This window comes from Chelonoidis abingdonii, chromosome 20 (genome assembly GCF_003597395.2).
Source record: "Chelonoidis abingdonii isolate Lonesome George chromosome 20, CheloAbing_2.0, whole genome shotgun sequence".
Classification (NCBI taxonomy): Eukaryota; Metazoa; Chordata; order Testudines; family Testudinidae; genus Chelonoidis; species Chelonoidis abingdonii.
In genome coordinates this window covers 10,573,829-10,596,026 of record NC_133788.1, presented here as the reverse complement: position 1 = coordinate 10,596,026, position 22,198 = coordinate 10,573,829, and the positions used below count along the sequence as shown (strand labels likewise).

Below are 22,198 nucleotides of genomic sequence, written 5' to 3'. Positions count from 1 at the left end.
CCCCCACATAAGGAATATTCCGAAAATGAATAATCGCTATATTGGGAGGAATTTATAATAATGCATTAGCAGTTCATGTCTAAAGATGCAGGGTTAATATTCTGTGTTAAAAAACCAAACAACAAAACCACACATCTCTGTTGTCATTCTCTGATTTACTCTAGTAATTAGTCTTTGTATGGAGGAAAAAATCACTAATGGAGTCAAATGCCGCAAACTCAAGTAAATAGTATGTCTTATCATAGTTAACAAATGATTATGAAAACCACAGAAGAAACAAATCCCCTGTTTGGGAAGTTATCAAAAGCTGAGGGCCAAAGAGTTGGCAGTTGAAGGCACAGGGAGAGAGAGTTTTCCTTTTTCTTCCTCCTTACAAAGACACCATTGATTAACTTAACTGAATTTGAGCCCTTGCAGTTTGTCGTTTCCTTGTGCATGTCCCAACATGCTCAGATTCTTCTCTGATGTGTCAGTGGAGATACACAACGGTGTCAATGTAAAGTACATCTTCCGTCTTCTTGGAGTCAGTTCACAGAACTAGTTACTGCCCTCTAAACAATGTGAGGGAGTCACATGGAGCAGACATCCCCACGTTCTTCCCCAAATGTGCCCAGTGAAGAAAAGAAGAGGAGAAAGCAGTTAAACTGACAAAGAAAAAAGGTTTTGGGTCACCCCTTAAGGCCCGTCACACACACAAGAGTCTCAGAATTCAACCTAGAAATGAGATTTTAAAACCGTTTTTCCCCCATCATGATCATCAGTTTTGACAGGCAAGAATGTTACACGGAGGTTTGTTCACATCAAAGGAAAAAAAATTAGACACATGAAAATACACTGATGCAAATACTACAGTTATTAGCATCATGAACAACAATAGCTTTGTCAATTGGTGCTTCCCTAATATTTTTAACAGCACAACTACTTCCTCGCACACACACCCTGCCCCGAGATTCTTAGGGTGGGATCATTAGCCCTTTACAAAGAAAATCGATTGATCTGCCTTAGGGCCCAGCTTCTAAATGTTGTTTCAATGGAGGCACTCTCAAAAATAAATGTATGAACCCGTAGAGCTGGCAGAACCTTACATGTGCACATGCAAACCAAACAACAGTGTGGATAAACGACTATTTAAAAGCGCAAATATGGATCTTTGCAGATATGTCCCCTTGCGTTCATGACATGTTCGCGTTTCCAAAAGGTAAATGCAGATATACAAAAGGCCAGTGGTCAAAGCAGTGTTCATAAGCTACACACATAAATTATGTTACTAATATGTTTCAGAATGGGAGGTGGAGCCTCTAATTCATGGTCTAGAAAAGCTTTCCCTAAAGCGTCTGATCCAAAACCCATTGAAGTCAATGAGAGTCTTTCATTGACTACAGTGGGCACTGGATCAGGTCCTAAAACAAAATGCGTAAAAACAACTGAAAAATAGAAGTGAATCCAACAAGACCTTCTCTGTGCCCATAATGACATCGAACAGTACAGGTTGCAAGTTCTCCCCAGCTTACCTTCTCTTCTTGATCACTGTCGCTGTCACACTGAAATGGAAAAAGAAGAAAAATAAACATGAGTAAGAGAAACCTTTCCAAAACAAAGCAGAGATAAAAGAGATGACCAAAACTCTCAAAATGAGTGAAACACACATAGTCCATTAGGCTGCAATTCTAATTCCTTTAGAAAGAAACATTTATTATATAACAGGAATTCCTCCCTGCCCCCACCTTGTAGTTAAGGACACCAAACTTGCATTTTTGTTTCTGTTACAATACTACCATGATTCAACAAAGTCATTTGGAATATATGCCCTATTCGCCCAGTCAGGCTAATTTACGTTCAAGGAAGCTGGTGTTGTATCAGGACAGTTAGAAACCAAAATTAAATCACAGGGCAGGCAAAAATATTAGCTGCTTCCTTTATCTGATGAAAAGCAGGTATCATGCTGCCTCCCAACAGATCGGCTGCAAAGATTTTGTCATGGTAGGACATGGAAACAGTTCAGACAACACTTGTTTGTCTTAGAAGATACACAGGACAAGTCTACTATTTTACTCTATTATTACTGTTGATGGCTCGCTATGGTGCCATTGCTCACAGATGATTCACTGAAAAATTCAGATGACTCAAGACAAATCAAAATGGAACTGAGAACATGATATATCAAGGCTCTATTCAGTGAGATGTTCTGGACTCCTAAGCTAGGACTAATGATGATGACACGTAAACACTTGTACTGTACATTGCTGATTACCACACTGTTATCTATCTCGCAAAACATTTTTTTCAGTTGTTCCATTTTTAAATATCACAAATAATACCACAGCTAGAAATGGGTGAACCTCAAGCGGTGAATCGGTATGGAAAAGAAAGCAGAAGTTCAAATTTTACCTGAACTACTGATGTTCTTAGAGTCAGCAAAAATAGGGACATAAGAATTGCCTTATCAACTCAGACCACTGGTCCAGTATCCTGTCTCAGAGTGGCTAGTAGCAGATGCTTCAAAGGAAAGAGTAAGACTGCCACAATGAACAATTATACAATACCATGCCTATGGGGAAAACTTCTTCCTAACCAAGGCAGGACACCAATGGAAGTTAGGCACCAAAATATCTTTAAGGATCTGGGCCTTAGTGCTCAGTTTATGCCCTGAATCATGAGGAGTTACATTTATTACACATTTTTCCTAACTAATGTAACTGTAAAAGTTTTTGTCTTCACTGGTTTAGATTTCTCTTAATTCTTTTCTGGGAGATAGTAAATGGGAGCATCTGGTTTACCTTCTCTGCACCACTCTACTCACTACCAAGCTATGGCTTAGAATTATTCATAGATATTATCTGGCAAATAATTTCAAATAATGGATAAATTAGAGAAAACTGCCATCTGCCTGCAAATAATTCCCAAATAGGAACAGAGGTGAAATTCATTGAACAAATTATTCATTAAAAAATGATTTATCTAACTCTAGTTTCCACCTGGCTACTGTGGTGACTGGAATAATATTAAAAAAAAAATCAGATCAGGTAGATGAGACACAGTTTTATAGCAGAATTTAACCTCAAACAAAGAGCAAGGTAGGATTTGTTTGTTGTGCTTGCCCACTCTGTGTGTTTGTAGGGAGTGTATGTTTATGTTACTAACAAAAGTAACATGACATTTTTATACTACAGAGAGAGAGAGAGAGAGAGAAGAGACAGCAAATTACGTTTTTTTCCCCCTTTCAACTTGCACCCATCTGGAGAATTTGATCCTGCAATCACTTATGCACATAAGAAGTTCCACTGAGTTCCATATAACTATCCCTTGTGAAAGTTAACCAGCTATGCCCTAGGTTTGCCTATATGCCAAAACATACACCATTTTTCATCACTGCATATCAGAGCACATTACAAAGTAGGTATCATAATCCCCATTTTACAGTGGAGAGACTGAGGCACAGAGAACAGAGCAGGGAGGGAGAAATGATTTAGCCAAGATCACTCAACTAGCCAGAGTTGAGGATAGAATCTAACCATTGGCCCACACTGCCTCCTTCTCCACTATTATTTTCAGTGTCATAAACCAAAAGGAGCAAGCACAAAAAGGCATGTTGTGAATTGACAACAGCAACAAATCGTTTTACATGCCTCCCCATCTTTTGGCGTTTAAGGGATTTCTGCCTGGTTCAGAGGTGTGCAGATGGATTGTTTTTGGGTCTCCCCACCCCCACGCAAGGAGAGGAAGGAGAACGCCTGGTAGGAAGGTCCCACCTGCAACCTCTTACAACTTCAAGTTGGCAAAGTAATCAATGATCTCTGAATTTCCCAGCACAATGTTTACCTACATTCCAGAGATGTTGCAGAGAAACGGTTATTTCCATCAAAGCATTAAGCCTCCTGCCTTCAGACAGTCCAGTTTTAATTTCAAGGTCCGCTTAGTTCTCCATCAAATAATTATGGCTATACCCAGAAGCACCTTGTCTCCAGAGTTAAACATATGGCAAAGGACTGAGACCTACTGGTGTCCATTATGGAAGCAACACGGGTGCCAAGCTGATTAAAAATGCTCAGGCTCCCTTCACAACATGCCTGGCGACTGACAGCTTCACGATTCGGCCAGTCACTCTGTCTGCCAAAAAAGCCTCTGCTGTGCTGGGGCCCACATGGCGTTCTGACAAAACAGCTCTTTTCCTGGTATTAAATTCCCATACTGACCTGAGGACTTAGCCGTGAGCTCAGCAGGAGCGCCCCAGCCAATTTACAGCTCCATCCTCAAGAGCCCTGAGTGCCAGCCTCTGGCAGAGACAAATGATGGTCAAAACCCTACAGCTCATAAATTATGCAAAGGCAATAAATGCACTCAGCAAACAGCTCCTAACGTTTGCCTAGCCTGGCTCCTAATACACTTTGTAAAGTGCCAGGAGTCCTGCATACACAAGGCATCTATTTCACTTATAAAGAAGTTTTGTTGAGAAGGAGCAAGGCAAAGAGACCCACAGTCCTGTAAAGCTGTTTCAATAGCTGAATGTTATGGGCAGCTTTATGAAAGAACGGGAGGGGAAAAAAGGGCGGGAGATGGAAGAGGATTTACATGCTGTGTTGAGTTGAAATGTTCATTTAACACGTGTTTCTGCCCCAGAGTGTCCTGCCTTGTAATGCTAAATGGGCTTCTCCTTGAGGATAAAGGATACAGGATCCCCCATCTTTCATGAAAAAGAACGGAGCCGTTTATTTTCATAGAAACCTTGAACAAGACATTAAGAGGAGAAGGAATAGGTTTGTTGCTATGGCTCAGAACTGGAAGTTGGGGCAACTGTACTCTTCTTGGATCTGAACACTTTCGCAGTGTGCTGTTGGGCAAGTTGCTTACGCCCAAATTTTCAAAGGCGGTCAAAGGATTTGCATGTTTCCATTTCTGGTGCCTTTTTCCAGAGATTCCCAAGTACCCACAGTTCCCATTTACTTCAGCTGGAGCTGCAGATGCTCAGAAACTCTGAAAAGTAAACCTTGAATGTCTGTAGTTAATCACCTCCTAAAATTAGTGGACACTTTTGAAAACATAGGGCTAAATTGTTCAATGCCTCCATTTTTTTTCCCATTTGTAGAATGAGGATAAACATATCTGCCTACTTCACAAGAGAATAGCGAAACTAAAACACATTAAAGTTTGTTAAATGCTTGGGATTCTCAGACAGAAGGCACAAGAGAAATGCAGAAAAATAGTGGAAATAGAAGAACTGGCCTGTCCCAGAAGGGCTGTTCTGGTCTTTAGGCTATGCCGATCTCACTCCCTCAACATTCAACTCCACTCACATGTGAGCAAGCGAAGCTTTATTGCTATCATTTATTTGTGAGGCATATTGAAAATGCACAATCACTCCTGATTTCTATATACTACAGAGAACATTATCAGCACTCCTCAAAACTCCAGTAGTAATATCAGATCAGCATCAGCTTGTTCAAAATGGGCACCTTTATTATGTAGCCTCACAGTCACCATGTCAAGGGACTAGTATTCAAGCCTCATTTTGCAGCACTTCTGCAACTACGCACTGAGACCAAAAGCATGCGTGAACAGCTCCTCACTATGAATTGCATTTTGGTAACCCATAAACCTGCGTTTATATGCATGCACTGTTGCCACTGCTGCAAATCTGTTTTTCTAGAAGCCTTCTCAAGTGAGGAAGCAACATCCAGTTTGCAAGAGTTCTTAACTGACAAAAAAAAATGTACTGTTCCCAGGGCCGGCCTTCCCTCAAGGCGAACTAGGCAATCGCCTAGGGCGCCAAGATTTTCAGGGGGCAGCATTTTGCCGGGGGTGGGGGGGTGGCAGGTGGCTCCGGTGGACCTGCCGCAGTCGTGCCTGCGGAGGGTCCGCTGGTCCCGTGTGGCTCTGGTGGAGCCCCGGAGCCACGGACTAATAGACCTTCTGAAGAAATAGCTGCGGCAGCTCCACCGGAGCTGCGGGAGCAGCGTGCGGGGTGGCGAAATGGCCATGTGCCTAGGGCACGAAAAACTCTAGTGCCGGTCCTGACTGTTCCCCTTTGTGTTCCAGACAACCCTTTAAAAAACTTATTAGGACAGCTCAGGATCATGAGATACGCTGCTCTCCATCTGTCCTTGTTGCATAAATAGAATTACAGATCCAGTTAATTCATCTGCTCCAACAAGTGAGAGTATGTATCGGAAAAACAGAAAAGTTCTCTGTCTCAGTGTTGGGGTTCAATGAGTGTTGTTGCATTTTGAAGAGGAAGCTGAGAGTTGGTTCAAAGAAGGCAGCACAGCCCTAGCTGCGGAGAATAAAGGTTAAATCCCCCCGGCCCCACTTCCTGCACAGTGAAAGCTGTCCCAATTCAACTTTTCAGAAATCAGTCATCCTATCATGTTAGAACTATAATTTGGGCCCATTTTAATAGCTTGAGAGAGCTGGTGCAAATCAAGCTGAGTAAAGGTCTGTGCTGTCTCACCAGCTTATTCAGGCTGAAGCCCCACTATGGAATTCTATGTACCTCACTGATTGAATACACTCATGTGCAGGAAATGGTAGTCATTGAATATATCATGTACAATGACACCGATGAGGGCATTGTTCTTCTTTTCCCTCTATGGACTTTGCTGTATCTTGAATCCATTTATCATTGCCACCAAACAAATCAGCACCACTGAGGTACCTGCGCTGAGCAAAGTGATGCTACTCAACTGTATGCTGAAAAGAAAAGAAAAGAAATCTCAAGAAAATGAGGGAAAACCCAGGCCTCAGCCATGCTCACAAGTAGAGGTGAATTGGGGCCAGATTTTACAGAAGTATCTCATCTCTACTACCTGTATTTTCCATTCAAGTTCTGCCATAAGGCGTACCAGTAAGTGACTGCTGGTACACAGTCGTGACAGCGCTTTAACATTGCTGCCCCTTTTGCTCCCCCCCCCCCCCCCACAGGGCCACAGAGGAGGACGAAGGGGAAGAGGGGCAGCTGCCCCAAGGCCTGGCAATTTAAAAGGGCCCAGGGCTCCCAGCTGCCGTCCCCGCTACCACATCAGTGGTCGGAGCCCTGGGCAGCATGGGCTGGGCAGTGTGGAAGGGCTGGCTTGGGAGGCTGACACCCAGGCCCACTCCTTCCGTCTGAGGCCCCGCCACATTCAGGGGCCCAGAGCCGGGCCCCCGTATCATTAAGACTTTTATATTACTTTCACCCCTAGCTCACACTGACATTAGCAATATTCTTGCCCATCTATCCACCAGTGACAAACCGTGAGCCTCAGGAAAGGGCAGAGGGATTATATTTTAGTTATACACTTAGACCTCTGCTTCCAAGAAAAAACATCTTTGAGATGAAACGAGACACAGACAGAGTACACAGACAAATTTTCTAATTGATGCAACAGAGACAACGAGACTCATGAAGAAGCCAAGGGTGAACTTTGACTTTCTTTCCTGTCTCTGGCTTTACCTGCAAGGAGCATTCAGCATGGTACTCCTGGCCGTAGAATCTTAGATGTAGTGAACTGCAAATCAGTTCATGTCATGTTCTCCAAAGCAATTAACATCAGTTCCTCTTAAAGTCTGTCTTTAAGGTACAGGTGGGCTGAGGTGGTTTAGGGTTTGTTTTTGCAAAACTAAAGTCATGGGTTATTCAACTGTAAGTTGTTTTTATCCAAACCACCAAAGTTTGAACAAGGAATTCCAATGTTGGCCTCTTATCTGGGTTCTCTTTTATCAAAACCATCTCTGCACTTATGAAAGGTACCATTTTTGGAATTCAAAATTATTTTGGCCCCTTCGGAAAAAATGGCTGAAAACCTAGGACCATAAGCTGTTTGAAGTCCTTGCACCCACCACTAGGTGAAAAATGACAATTAATTGCTCTTTCTAGGTCCTCAAGAGCTGTGCAAAACAAATGTCTGATCAGCAGTCTAAATAAAACAATTACTGATCGAAGATCAAAGCCAAAAAATCCAATAAAGTTTATTACTGTCCACAAAAAAGAAACCACAAATAAAGTAGGTCAATCTTTGCGCATATATATGTGTGTGTGTGTACATGCATATCATCATCACTACTCCCATAGCCGCATTAGTCATTGAGGAACCATCACTGATGAACAATCAACCAATTGTCTCCACCCCTGAGTGCTTGAGTCTCTGCAAAGTCCATTCCTGTCACTCTTTTATGTTGTCAGTTCATTTCTTCTTCTGTCTACCTCTTCTTCTCTTCCCCTGTGCTGTCCCTTGGAGGGTGATCTTGGATAGGCCAGATGATCTTGTTACATGCCCACACCACTTCAGCTTGTGCTTCTTCGTGGTCGTCAGGAGGTCTTAATATGACCCACTGCATTGGGTGATGATGTTGCGGACCCCTTCACTAGTGATGAGGTCAAAGTAGGAAATGCCGAAGATTTTGCAGAAGCATCTTATCTCTACTACCTGTATTTTCCATTCAAGTTCTGCCGTTAGCGTCCATGTCTCGCATGCACGTGTAAAAATGGAGGAGATGACCGTGGCATGCAGCAGTTTGAATTTGGATTCCAGGGAGATGTTCTTATTCCTCCAAATTGGCTTTAACTTTGCCACTGCTGCTGCTGTTTGTGCATTTTCTGCCTTCGATCCTTCATCAGTGATGATTGCCCCCAAATATTTGAACTGTTTCACTGTGTCCAGTTCTTGTCCACTGACAGTGAATGTGAGCAGATTCTGTCACATTTGTTTGTTTGTCGTCAGCTTGGTTTTCTCTGTACGTGTCGTATTTTGCAGAGATTTCATCCAATCATTTCACAAGGTTGGCAAGTTCATCTTCACTGCCTGCCAGGCCGTCAATGTCATCAGTGAACTGAAGACTTGAGATTGCTGACTGTGCATATGTGATTTTCTAGAGCACGAGCGTTCCAGGTACGTGTGTACTCTTTGAAAACAGTGCCCGGTAGCCATAACTTAGAGTACCGAATACAGTGGTTTAGTTAGACAAAGGATGGAATTCACCTGGTGCAAAGGGCAAGCATGAGGTACATGTTACAGTGGAGATCCGCTTAAACTCTGTTTTGATTCCAGGATCACTTTGCTCTACTTTGAAGACTAAAGCAGAATTTAAGTGGTGCACAGGCTTTCTTCTGGCCATCTGCACAGGGGTGAATTTCACACAGAGAGAACAGGAATGATCTATAGCTAGATGGTTCCTTTAGGCACAGCACTGAGTAAGGGGTGATATATAAAAGGCACACTGCCCCCGATGCACCCTCTGAGACACCATATTTTCTTTGCTATCCTTTTGTTTCAGGGGGATCAGGAGAAAGAGTGCCACTTACTTTTCCCTTTAACTGTCTCCCACCAGGGCTACCCATTGTTGCGTTTCTCCCAACAATGCTTAGGGCCTGATCCAACCCTCTCTGAAGTAAATGGAAAGACTCCCATTGACTTCAGTGAAAGATTAATTGGCTCTTACAGAAGCCATACCCAACAAGTAATGATGGCACAAAGAATTCAGGGTGACATTTCCCAAGGAGCCTGCATGAGTCAGGCCGCCAAATCCCACTGGTCACCCAATAGGAGCTGGCACCTAGCTCCCACAATCCATTTTGAAAATTCCAACCCCAGCCACTCAGTAAAATGAACCCACAAGCCATTTTGATGCAATAACTTCCTTGTTCCGATTCATCAAGTCACCATCACTTCCTAAATAAAAATTATTCCATATTATTCCATTCTCTGGCACTCCCAGTGTATCTTTGCTTCTTTATGACTGTCTTTTAGATATAAAGCACTTTGGAGCAGGAACTGTCTTTATTTTGCATCCCTCTACAGTGATAAGCACCCTTTCAGTGTTTAATGAACAAGTAACAACAATAAGATGCATCAATACTCTAAGAATACATTAACCACAAAGAACTGAACTAATCACTGTCAGTTGCAGTAAGTGCCTAACAGTGATCTACCCAGAAGGGTCTCTTTTTCATCCATCCCAAACTTAGACCAATGGTTCTGTCTAGCATTTGATTCTTCCATAGGCTGTACAGGCTAATGAAAGCAAGCCGTGTTGATGGACAAAAAGCAAAGCATGTTATGGGTTAAAATAATACAAGAGTCTATTTTTTCCACTGTGTTGTGATCCATAAAAATCACCCTGAGCCCTTCCTCTTTCTTCTCTGCCTGTGAAGCCAATTGCTTTGATTGCAATGATATGAGCTTGCTGAAATGACTTGCCCTTGCTTGTGAAGCAAATGGAACATGCTAATAGAACTTATCGCATTACCCGATGCAAAAGTGCCATAGCTCATTACTTTAAGATAAAAGGATATCATTGCAGACGGGAAGCAGAATTGACTTTCTGAGGCCCGACTTGATGATGATTTAATCAACTGCTCTCTTTCACTTCTCATCTCTGTGCCTGTCGGTTTCACAGGTGCTGTTAAATGAGACACTCAGAAAGTGAGCGCAAGGAAAGAAATTGCTGTCATTACTTTTCAAGAAAGGAGGTATGCAAATTTTCGACAGAAAGATTGCGTTCATAATGGGCCTGGTAAAATACAAGGATCATGCTTGACAGGTGAGGGCAAGTCATTTGTACATCCTTAAAGTGAAGCAACCATCCTCATTTAAAAACTGTGCTCGATAAAAGAAACTACAAATGAAAGCCATGTGGCAGCTTGGAAGCAGCAACCAAACCCTTGAAGGCATCTGTATTGCAGGTCTGGCTTCAGTACCTGCCTGTGGCCTTCTCAGATGCACTGTTTCCTAATTGTCAGATGGCCAGTTTTTGACCTCAGAGACTCACGTGGAACTTCCATTGAATAACTGCTAGCCCTGCACACTTAGCCTGGGACCTGAGAGTCAAGATAAGATGGGTTCTTCCTTTCTTCATCATCATCGTCACTAATTGCAAGATGAAATTGCAAGAGAAAGTAATTGCAAGAGAAAGAAACAAATAAACAAAAACCCTAAATGAAGAAAGAGCTAAGGTTGAGACTACAATATTAGTAACCTGATGGTAAAAAAGCGTTGTTGCAATGGTGAAATTACCCTAAAACCAAATATTACAAACCCAGGAGACTTAGAATTAAGGTTTAACTTAAAAGAAATCCAAATACGTTAAGATATGGAAGTACAGTTAAACTCTAATAATCCTAACTCTGCCCTGTAGTGATGGAATTCCGTAACTGTCTGACTCATTAGTGTTTGTGATCTCAGATAAGATTGAACTAATTTTTAATGGACAGATTGACCCTCATAACAGCTAGAGCACAATAGCTACCTCCAGAATAGCACAAAGCAGCCAATGTGTACTAGTGAACCTGGTCCTTAACTGATTGTCATCTTATTGATTAAGAGTGTTCTAATCTGTTCTCTATAAGTTCTTGTACAATGCTCATCACCATAGCATCCGGAAGTCTTCCAGTAGTGCATTAAGGAAGGCGACTAACATCTGTAATGTGTTTGTTCTCTCATCCTCTCAACAGGGAGAGAAACGTGCGGGGAGAGTCTTGTTTTGGAAAAAAAATGAATATACATACACCAGTGTTGCTCTATGTTTAAGTTAGAGAAGGCAAACAAACATGCCTTGTACTTAGAGCAGAAGGTGGTGAGCTTTGTAATGGTCCTTAGTTCCTTGGGGAGTTCACATCAGTCTTGGGCCAATCCCCAAGAAAGCATCTCCTACACAGATGAGCTTTACCCTTATTGTACAGAGTTCCACTGTGCCAGAGCACTGAAGGCATAGACTAGTTTTTTAACTGAACTGAACTCAAAATAATTAAATGTATTTACTACCACTACTCTCAGAAAATTCTTTCTGTGCTCTAAGAATGAATGCTCTAAGTTTGGAGAGGATGAATCGTATTCTTTATGCATAACAAAGAGGTTGAATCCCTGTGCAAAACAGAACTCAACCTTAATTATGGAGTTGCGACCAACACCTCCATAAAAAAGGGTTCTGGACACCTTCTGCGACCAGGGTCACCTGCACAATCCCAATTTCCTCACTGTGTTTTTTTTAGGTGAGATTGGGGGTAAATTCTGGCCCCACAATTGGAATTCAGGCTGGGGCCAAAAGGCATCAGGCACCCAATTCTCATTACAATTCAATAGGATTTGGGAAAATCCAACGTTTAGAAAATAATTCTGTTAATGATTCACAGGCCCTAGCTCACTTTTCCGCTCTTCGCTGCACTGGCCACAGGAATAAGTGCCATTAAAAGTCAACAGCTAGGACTAGACACACAAAGAGAGCAGCTCTTGTGGATAAGATGCCATTTTTACATAGTCCCTATTCAGAGAACTACATTATACATTTTTTATTGTATTTATTTTTTATTGTATTCAATTATTAACTACCTCCAAAGCTAGCCATATGCTATTGGTCCAGTAATACATTGGAGTCCTGATCCAACTCCCACTGGAGTCATCGAAAGACTGCAGTAGGTGTTGAGAGGCTGTGAGGCCTTTTAGAGAAGGCACTGGAGTAAGCAGTCAAGCGACCTGACTCTGCCACAGACCTATGGCATGACTTCAGGCAAGTCATTCCACTTCTCTGTGCCACTGCTTCCCCCTTCCACTTTTCAACTTCTGACACTCTCTCTTTGGGAGAGGGGTTGTCTCGCTATTTGTTTGTACTGTGACTGGCACAATGGAGCCTTGACTTCAGCTGGGGCTTTTTGGTGCTATGTAATACTTTTACATAATAATACAAAAGAAAAAGAAAAGGAAGGATGCAATAGATTTGGATCAGGTCTTTGATGAACAATGCATTATTCAACCAATAATTTCAGCTCATCCTCGACCAGCTCAATGGAAGCATCTAAAGCAAAATATATTTCAGTCTAAAATTACTTCTATTATAGACTCCAGAAAACAATAAAAAATAAACAAAGTAAAAGCTTAATGAGAGAGCACAGTGGGTGTCTGCCATAATGGGCTGTAGCAACTCTGAGAACAAAATGGGTGCTAAGCTTCACATCCAGGGAGAGTTATTTGACTTCTAAGACGTAATGATTTCAAGGAAAAAAAACAGCAAAAAAATCCACAAAACCAAAACCAAGTTAGCTCTTCTAATCCCAGAACTTTAAAATGGGTGAAGCCATTTAAACAGAACTGTGTAGTAAACAAAGACACGTAGTAATAATAATAATTAATAATCATCATCAACCCCAAAACAACCCATATCAATTGATCCTTAGGGCTGAGACCTTAACAGCTGAGCCATAAACCTCTGAATAATGGGCTCTTAACAGATACCAAAAAACTCTTAACCAAGTTATAGATGGAAGCTATAAATATAACCGGAGACACAATGATTTATTTGTGTTATAGGCAGCTTTCAAACAGCCATAAATGCTCCTGATTATCATAATATTAGAAAATAATTGAGTCTGTTTGCTCTGCACTGTAAACTGGATTCTTGGTTGTTGATTTTCTCTCTTTCCTTCTCTCTACTTTATAATTAATTACTGGCAGAGTTGTGATATATTATTATTATTTATAGTTGTCTTTATCTTTTTTGTATGATTTATAAATTAAATTGCCTGTGCTATACCTGGGGGAGGGGGATGATTATTGTAAATCTCCAGCAAGCAAATACAAATTGCAAAGACAAGCACACTCTGGCCTGCCTGTCTTGAATTTACTGTTTTGACATACTGTATGCAGTAATTTGGAATCCGTAATCGCTTATTAGAAAACAAATACATTATTTTTGTTCCCAATGCTGCTAATACAATAATTGATTTAAAACAGGGACTGAATTTCTCTATTTGGAGGTAAGAATAATTGTACGTCCCTGATTAAAATCATGGGAGTAGAAAAGAGATTTATAAATCTGGAGTCAGGAACCTTGAGCTAGTCTTGGAGTGGTAGGAGAAAAGGAAAGTAAATTAATATTCAGAGAAAGACACCACCCATTACAGCACCCACTGCTCAGGGCTCATTTGCTGGCTACTGTTTCACTTGCTAATCACATGGTAAAATTGATGTAGTCAGAAGGCTATGCTGGGTACCGTTCACAATACCCACAGAACTGTACTGGCTGCAATTGTATTTAACACCCCTGAGGTACACCAACTTTTACATTCTGTTGATCTATTTGTAGGACAGAAATCTTGTCATAGACCCACCTTCTCTCCTCTACCAAAAATCTCCCTTGTACCTGGCTCTCAAAATATTTATTTCTGCAGATCACTGGTGGTTTGCAGATTCCACCTTGGTCTAGGTATTGTAGTCCATGGCTATGTCTATATAAGGAAATCTGGAACTCAACAGCTGCAGCTCCAGTGGTAACAGAAAGGGTGAAGCTGTAGGCAAGAACCAGACAAGACCTCTGGTTCAGGGACTGCTGTCTTTTAGTGTATATATGCTATGAGAAACAGGACTTTCAATTCACTAGCAGAGCAGCTCTAGAAAGCTGTAGTAAGAGAAGTGGTTTTTTCTACTGCTGTGTCATGTAACCTTACCACCACAGCAAGGCGGTAAAATACCTGAACCTTGTATTATATAATTATTACAGCCTACACTGTTAGCATTGGTGGTAAATTACAACTCCTTATTTTCCTGGCACAGACAAGGTTTAGCACTGTTTTAATAGCAGGCTTTTAACACAGTGCTCAGATAAAATTATCCCTGTCCACACAAGTCTGGGAAAAGGTGAGAGCCTCGCTAGCAACCACTGTGCTTAAATACGGCTATAGCTGGTACAGTGTTGACTGTGGTGTAGATAGGGCCGACTATATGTTCTATTTTCAATTGTGGCAGTACAGTGGTTCTATTTTCAATTGTGGCTTCACACTGTTAAAAACAATCTCTTCCACAGGGAAACCCCACAGAATTGCCAGGAGACATTTTGAGTATAAATAAAGGACTTTCCATTAAATCATATTGTCGAGGGAAGGGGTGCATAGTTTTTCCATGCACATACTGAGCCAGCGCAGGGAGCATCCCTGCAAACAGGCAGGTGTTCCAAGTTCAATGGGGAATATAAGCATACCTGGGGATATCTACAGAGGGCTGAGGCATTCATGCAGAAGTCCCTTGTCTCTGCTCTGCTCTCTGTGCTCACCCCTCTGTACTGGAGAACAAATCTCTAAGGAGCTACGCATGCCCTGGTTCTCGGTCTGCAGATATCCTGAAAATCACTTTGCATCAAGGGAGAACATACATAAGAGAATATTAATGAATTAGTCAAAGGGTTGAGGAAGATTATGCTGTAAAGTGAACACTCACTGCTCTCTCCAGGCATGTCCTCTACAACTACATAGCCCTAGAGTTTCGAAAGGGGCTTCCCCATAGTTGGAATGATGCCATATAGGTTCCATCCCATGACTGACCAACAGTGTCTCGTTTCTGTGCAATTGCTGACCAGTTATGATATGAACGAAGAAGCTAGAGTCAAAACCTAGATGTTCTGATGTGACGACTGGCTATTAGGATCAGAATTTACAAGAGAGCTCAGCATCCACAATGAAGACTAGATTGTTTTAAGAGCTTTGGTCTCAGGCACCAAAGTAAATAGCTAGATTTTCAAAAGGTCTTAGCATGCTGGGTGCTAGGCATTTTTGAAAATCTGATCCCAATTGTAGATACTAAGCTTTGACCTCTTGAATATCTGGCCCTAGAAAGCCTCCCAGATTTCAGGCAAGTTTCATTCACAAAAGATTAAGTCCCTTCTATTGGAATATACCCTTAAAATCTTTTTCCTCCCTGAACTGTTATGTTTCTTATCAGATTCTCATTTTCTAACCAATTTTGAAAAGTGGTGTGGGGGAAATGTGTGAAAAGTGGTGGCGTATTTAGCTTAATAAAGAAAAGTTTTGAGATGACTGGATCAAATCCGTAAGTACCTACATGGGGAACAGAAATCCAATAAAAAGAGGGCTCTTCAGTTCAGTAGACAAAGGCTGGAAGTTGAAGATCCAAAGGCTGGAAGCTGAAGGTAGACAAATTCAGACTAGAAATAAGAAGAAACTTTTTTACCCGTGAGGGTAATTAGCCACTGTAACAGCTTACCAGGGGCTGTGGTGGAGCCTCCATCACTGGAAACCTTTAAATCAAGATTGGATTTTTTTTCCTACAAGATATGCTCTAGTTTAACCCCAACTATTGGACTGGAAGCAGGAATTAATTCACAGAAGTCCTCTAGCCTATGTTACGTAGGGTTCAAACTGGGTGATCCCTTCTGGCCTTAAAAATCTATGAATCCTTAAGTCTCTCTCTAGAGGCTCTCTCCATTTTCTACTCGAAGGCTAGTTTGTGTATTTATTGACCAACAAATCAGAAGTGTAAAAATTCCCTTCATATTTCCCCTTGAAAAGTCCCCAACGACAACACACAGTTCTGATGCCATTGGAATGTACAAGGCCATTGTTGATAGCCCTGTACTGGAAAAGTTTCTCATTTCATTTCTCATTATTTTGGCATGCGGTTAAGAGGAATCTTTTTATTTTAGAATGGTTTCTTGTGTTGCTGTTGTTCCATGTGTAGCTTGGTGCAGTTTCACAAGATTTATTTTCATCACCTTGCATGAACAGCACTTCTTTAAAAGGTATTTGAGCTTTGCTGTTCAACTCTACTACATTTTGGAGTAATCAATAAAAAGGTCTAGGACAAGAGGTTCGTTGTAATTTACAAATCCAGGAGGCGAGAGAGAATGATATGAAGCCATCAATATGGATGTGTGGAACTGCTGCAAAAATATTATGAGAAGAATCTGAACAACTGATTTCAATCTTAGAAGAAAATACAACAGAGTTGTTCTGCATGGCAGCGATCATAAAAAGACGTAGGTGAGATCTATGGGAAATTCCAGATGAAATCCACACTGCTCGCCAATGAAATCCTTCCAAGAAAGTAAAAGAGAGAGAGAGAGCAGTTCCTCAAAGAGTTATAGATGGTAGCTGCACTGGAATGTTCCCATCTCCCTGCAAGGGAGTGATTTTGACAGCAAGCTTCTGAAATGAGGAATACTCTGATGATCACAACACATTCGCTGTCCCTTCCATTCACAGACAGTTTACAAATGTGTATACTTAATAAAAACACACTATCCTAGTCTCATCCCCAACTCCTTTTATTTATTTATTGCCCACCTGTATAGCACCTTCCATCAGGAAGTCTCAGCACACTTGGCAAAGATTAAGTATTTAGCCTCTCAACTCTTCCTTTTGAAGGTGTTTTTACGCCTGGTTTACCAAATGGGGAAACTGAGGCAGAAAAAGACAGTGTCTTGCCCAAGGTCACATAGGAAGTCTGAGGAAGAGCCCAGACTAGCACTCTTGCCTTAACCATACAGCTATCCTTCCTCCAACTTCGACATTTCCTTTGAAAGAGGCAGGCGGTGAAAGATGGCAGACAAAATGTAATCTGTAGGCATATAGCAAAAGCAGCACAGGCACTACTTGAAGGTAGACTTTCATTTTTCCTATTTTACTTGGCCACTGTAATAAAGAAACAGGAACCATCTACCAGCACCAGCAACATTAAGATAAAACCACCTGGTGAGAATACATGCTTGTGTCTGTGCAACCAGTACGTAATTCACAGCTAACAGGATTTGAGTTGTACAGGATTCTACATGTTTACCAATGCCAAAAACAATAACCTTTTAAAATAAAACAAATGAACGTGAAGTGAAGGGAAACCATATCGCTCTTCCAGAAGAGTTGCTGCTACTCTCTTTGTCTCTCCACAGAGGCTGGCTTCAATAACTCATCTGTGTCTGCGTATAGGAGGCATCTCTCTTCCTTCTCATAAACTGGCTACTATGAGACATATAAATGGTTTCCCGAGATGTGGGTTTGTGTTTTTGAGGGGGTTTTTTTGGCGAGGGGGGGGTAATTCAAATTTTTAACCAAATTCTATGTTATTTTTGACACTTCAAAGCAATGTATCCAAATGACTGAATGCAAATGCCTCTCCTTAAGCCAGTGGAAAGATGGACTTAGCATATTCTGTATGTCTTTCTTGTTGAAGTCTTGTCTCCTCCTAAGACCTCAAAGGGTTAAGCCTGCAAATTACCTTGCTGTGCTTCTGGGACAGCATGAAAGATGGCTGCCATTGCCACGGTCAGATATGACAGCGCCAATTTGATGTGCTGCCATCAAGGGCCTTCTAAGAGCTGAGCGCCCTGATGGTTTTGTGATGCGAACAGTCGCATTGCAAAATGATTTTCCTCTCCCGCTGCCTCTGCTTCCATCTGCTGCTGGGCCGAGGCACAGCCGGCTGCCTGCCTGTCACAGCATGTATTAAAATTAGCTAGGGAGGAGGCACTCAGTTGTGCTAATTACATTTTAATCATTGGAAATGTGTTGGCAAATCAAGCATTGATTGCCATCTCGGAGTCTGTCTCCTCCAGCAGAGTGAAGGGGCTGTCTGCATTAGCTGAGGCCTGCTGGGCCTAGTTCTTTCACAGAAGATAGAATATGGTGCCTGCTGGCCCACCACTGAGACTGCTTTGGCACATTATTAAAAAGCCACAAGGCTTGTTTCAAATCATCACTGTGTGAGATCTGCTCATTCTCACTTCCCAGGGTATTCTAGCCACTTGGTACTTATAACTATATCTTTAGTTTACCTTGTGGGCTAAAAACAATTTTGCATGCGTGGGCGGAGGAAGCCGCAGCTTTACTGCCGTGTTTGAGAGCTGGGAACAGAGCTGGTTGTCAGAATGCCTTTCCTGTGAACTTTAACGCTGTACACAACAGCATCCTAAAATAACTAACTTGAGCAGCCCCCATCTTACAATATGAAGATTCAGTACAACCCTTGCACTGGTCAGGTTGATTACAGAGTGGGTGGTGGTGGGAAACCTCCTTTTCATTATTGATTTGATTCTTTAACGAGTTAAATGAAATTGAACCATTGCTTATTGTCAGGCCAGGCCACCTAGTAAACCAAACTCGAAGAGGCCCAGATGAATCAATGAAGTTCCTCTTTAAACACTCACACACTGTTCCTCAAAACAACATGCTGGATGGGAGCCAAAGTGAAGAATTTTCCAAACCCTCTCCCCAGCCACATTTAAAACAAGTTTTACTCAAGATAGAGCAGTTCCCAGAGCAAGCAACTCAAACCAAAAATGAAAAAGGGCCAGCTATACTCAAACCACAGACCATTTAAAATAAACTCATATTTCTAGAATCCTGAAATCTTATGTCTAAAACTTTTTATCGTAGCATATTCAGACGACTCAAAAAGTGGTTCGTTATCCTACAACCACACATGGGACTACTCATGTGAGTAAAGTTACTTATGCATATAAGTATTTACAGAATTGGGTTCCTCTTACATATCGATTTTCAAAATTGCTCAGGGCCAGATTTTCAAGGGCACATCACACATATATAGAGACCAGATTTCCAAAAATGCTCAGCGCCCAGTAGCTTCCACTGTGACTCGTACGGCCAACGCTCCTAACAAGCTCAAACACTCAACAGGCTGAGCACGTTTTGGAAATCTAGACACGTCTTTTGGTGCTGGCTCAAAAACCAAGCCTGTGTGTCATGTTATGGTTCAGGGGGTCACAATAGAGACCAAACTCTTGAGCCTATAACAGTGGGTGAATAAAAGCAGGTTCCAATTTTTTTCAATACAGTACAGACACTTGGGCTGAGCACTCAAGTGCTCAATTTCATATTAGGGGATCGTATAGTCATTTCCATCTATAGAAAGTAAATAGAAAATGCTACCACCCGGGTGAGTGAAGTTTTCAGATTTGGTAGTGCTTTATATTCACTTTGCACTGCTGGAAATGGTTATACAATGTACATAACACTGGAGATTCAAATCCCCATTTCCACATGGCAGCTTCTGACCCCTCACTAAATCTCCTTGATACTTTCCTTGCTCTTAATAGGTGAAGTAGCCTTTTATTGGTTGATTTACTGTATCTCACTCTCTGCCTCACTGAAAGAAGAATAAAGATCTAAAGGGACCAGACAACCCAGTGTGTTTGTTCAGAATGAAAACTATTGTAATGGTTACCAACTGGATGCTTGTTATGGTGTTAGGATCGCAGAGCCTCACACATATTACACTACCATCAGGTGCAACTTTTTTCTATGATTAGAAACACAAGAACTGTTGTATTGTAATACTGGTGCTAATGTTAAGGCTTTGTAATTAGCATGGAGACATGCTACGGTGATTAGCGCTCTATCAAATATCTAAATTTCCCTGATTCCAAAAAATCTGTATTAGCGTAAGTTTGTTCTTGGACAAAACTTGGCATCCAGGTGATCAGGCCAGGAAGTGTTATAAATACAAATTAGGTTACTTTGTTTTACGATAACAAAACAAATGGGGTGGTTGGTTGGTTGGCTACAAATGGGTTGGTTGCTTACTTACTAATTTAAGAGGCTATTTTTGTGACTGCATAACTTAAAACTGGCTTTAATGTTTAAAAAAAGCTGATGCTTTTTGGCATTTTTACACGTTCAAAATGGCCAACAATCCAATAAGAAAAAAATGGCTGTTGTGGACACATAACTAGTTTTTATCCAGGTTTTTGTTATGTATTTTCAAAGATTGAACAATTTAATGGTAAGATTATTTGCATTTAAATGACGGACCCCAATAGTATGTCCTATTAAGTCTGCTTTTAGAAATCTCTAGGTCACTTACTAAGTTACTTCCACAACCTGTGCTTCAAAAGTCTGTATAAGTGTGTTGCATGTGAGAGACTGTGTTGGCTCCTTTCAAGCCAATATGATCCAGTCATCAGGTCAGTTCTTTAACATCTTCAGCACTTATGTGAAGAAAGATTTTATTACCCTATGGACATATTTGTGAACCTCTCGGGAGATGAAGAAAGTTCCTGCATACTTCTTTTGGGCGGTAGAACTGTTTTCTATCACTCAAATGAGGGGAAACTGCCACAAAAAAATTGCAAGGCAACATTTTTGTGATCTGCCAAGATACACCGAGGATGCCTTTGCATTTATGAAGTGAGATAAGATGCTTTAATACCAACAAGAGCAGTGCAGGAAAGAAGTCTCAATGAACTAGTATGAGTCCTCATATCAGTAAGGTTTCTTGTGTTTAGGATAAGGCCCTCAGGGAGCAACTCTGGAGGCAAACACTTACGTGGACCAGACTATAAGCACTGCAAAAAGGCAGTATAGAAAATAATACAAGATCTGAGTGCAAATGGACAGACTAGAAAACAACCATATAGAAAAATTTGATATTTTAGCTCCAGCCCACCTTTTGTAAAGGATTTTTCCTTTAATGTTAGGATCTCAAAGCATACAACCGGCAACCCTCTAATTGGGCCAGCTTCACTGCCTGTGCAGAGAGGATGGGACCAAAGCCCTGTTACTTCCCATTCACTTTGGAGAGTGAAGTAACTCTGTTGCTTGCTGAAGTCTTTTTACTTCCTGAGTGGAATGGCCACTGCAGAGGAGTATATGGGTGTTGGTTCCTTACATTGCCTTACAAGATCAGGCACCTTCTACATATAAATCTTACTGGGCATCAGACACTAATGTTTACCTTGCCTTCAATTTGGCCATTTTGCAAGAACGTTGTACGTTCGATGGAAGATGCCAAGGAAGTCCAGCACAGTGTTAATAATTTCTTATTATTATTGGTCCAAATCCTACATCTCTCACTCAGGCAAAGCTCCCAGCAAATTCTATCGGCTCCATTCCCAAAGCCCTTACTCTGGCAGAACACAGATGGCCCTTCATTATGACTTCTAACCAACAGAAATAAATCCTGAAGGGACGAGTGTAACTGCCCTCTAGTCTTTAGGGCCCTGTTCAGCTGGAAAATTAGGCAGCCTCCAGAGGCACATGAGCAACAAAAGGCCACAAAAGGCCACAAAAGCTGGCAGATCTGTTCAGGAGAAAAAGGTCAGTCTAGAGCAGTGGTCCCCAACCTTTTTGTGGCCAGTAGCACATTCACGTTTTCAGAAGAGTGGAGCGGGCGCCAACAATTTTTCAAGGCTTATTTTGTATTTGTACATTAAATAATACGAAAAACATCATATTTAATATTACATAATATATGAATCCATAAGATAAAAAGAGTAATTTTACATGTAAAAGGTATTAATTAAATTATTCGGCAATTTCTCTTCCACTTTACCATGTGAATTTGCTCTTTTTTATCTATCTGTGAGAAAAATTAAGGAGTTTTTACAAAATAAATATCACAAACAGTTTTCATCTTATTTATTTTAAAAAAGTAAAACATTGTTGAACTGCTGGTCCATATATATTTATTATTCTTACTTTAACATAGAATGAAGC

General features: G+C 41.3%; 1 protein-coding gene across 6 annotated transcripts in view; it reads right to left on the bottom strand.

Annotated features, from left to right (window-relative positions):
• AUTS2 (activator of transcription and developmental regulator AUTS2) overlaps positions 1–22,198 on the bottom strand; it is a 986,700-nt gene that overhangs the window by 287,368 nt on the left and 677,134 nt on the right. For all 6 annotated transcript variants that reach the window (XM_075073927.1, XM_075073930.1, XM_075073929.1 and 3 more), the window contains one exon: positions 1,512–1,541. In XM_075073927.1, the coding sequence (XP_074930028.1) occupies positions 1,512–1,541 (30 nt within the window). The remainder of the gene's footprint in view (positions 1–1,511; positions 1,542–22,198) is intronic.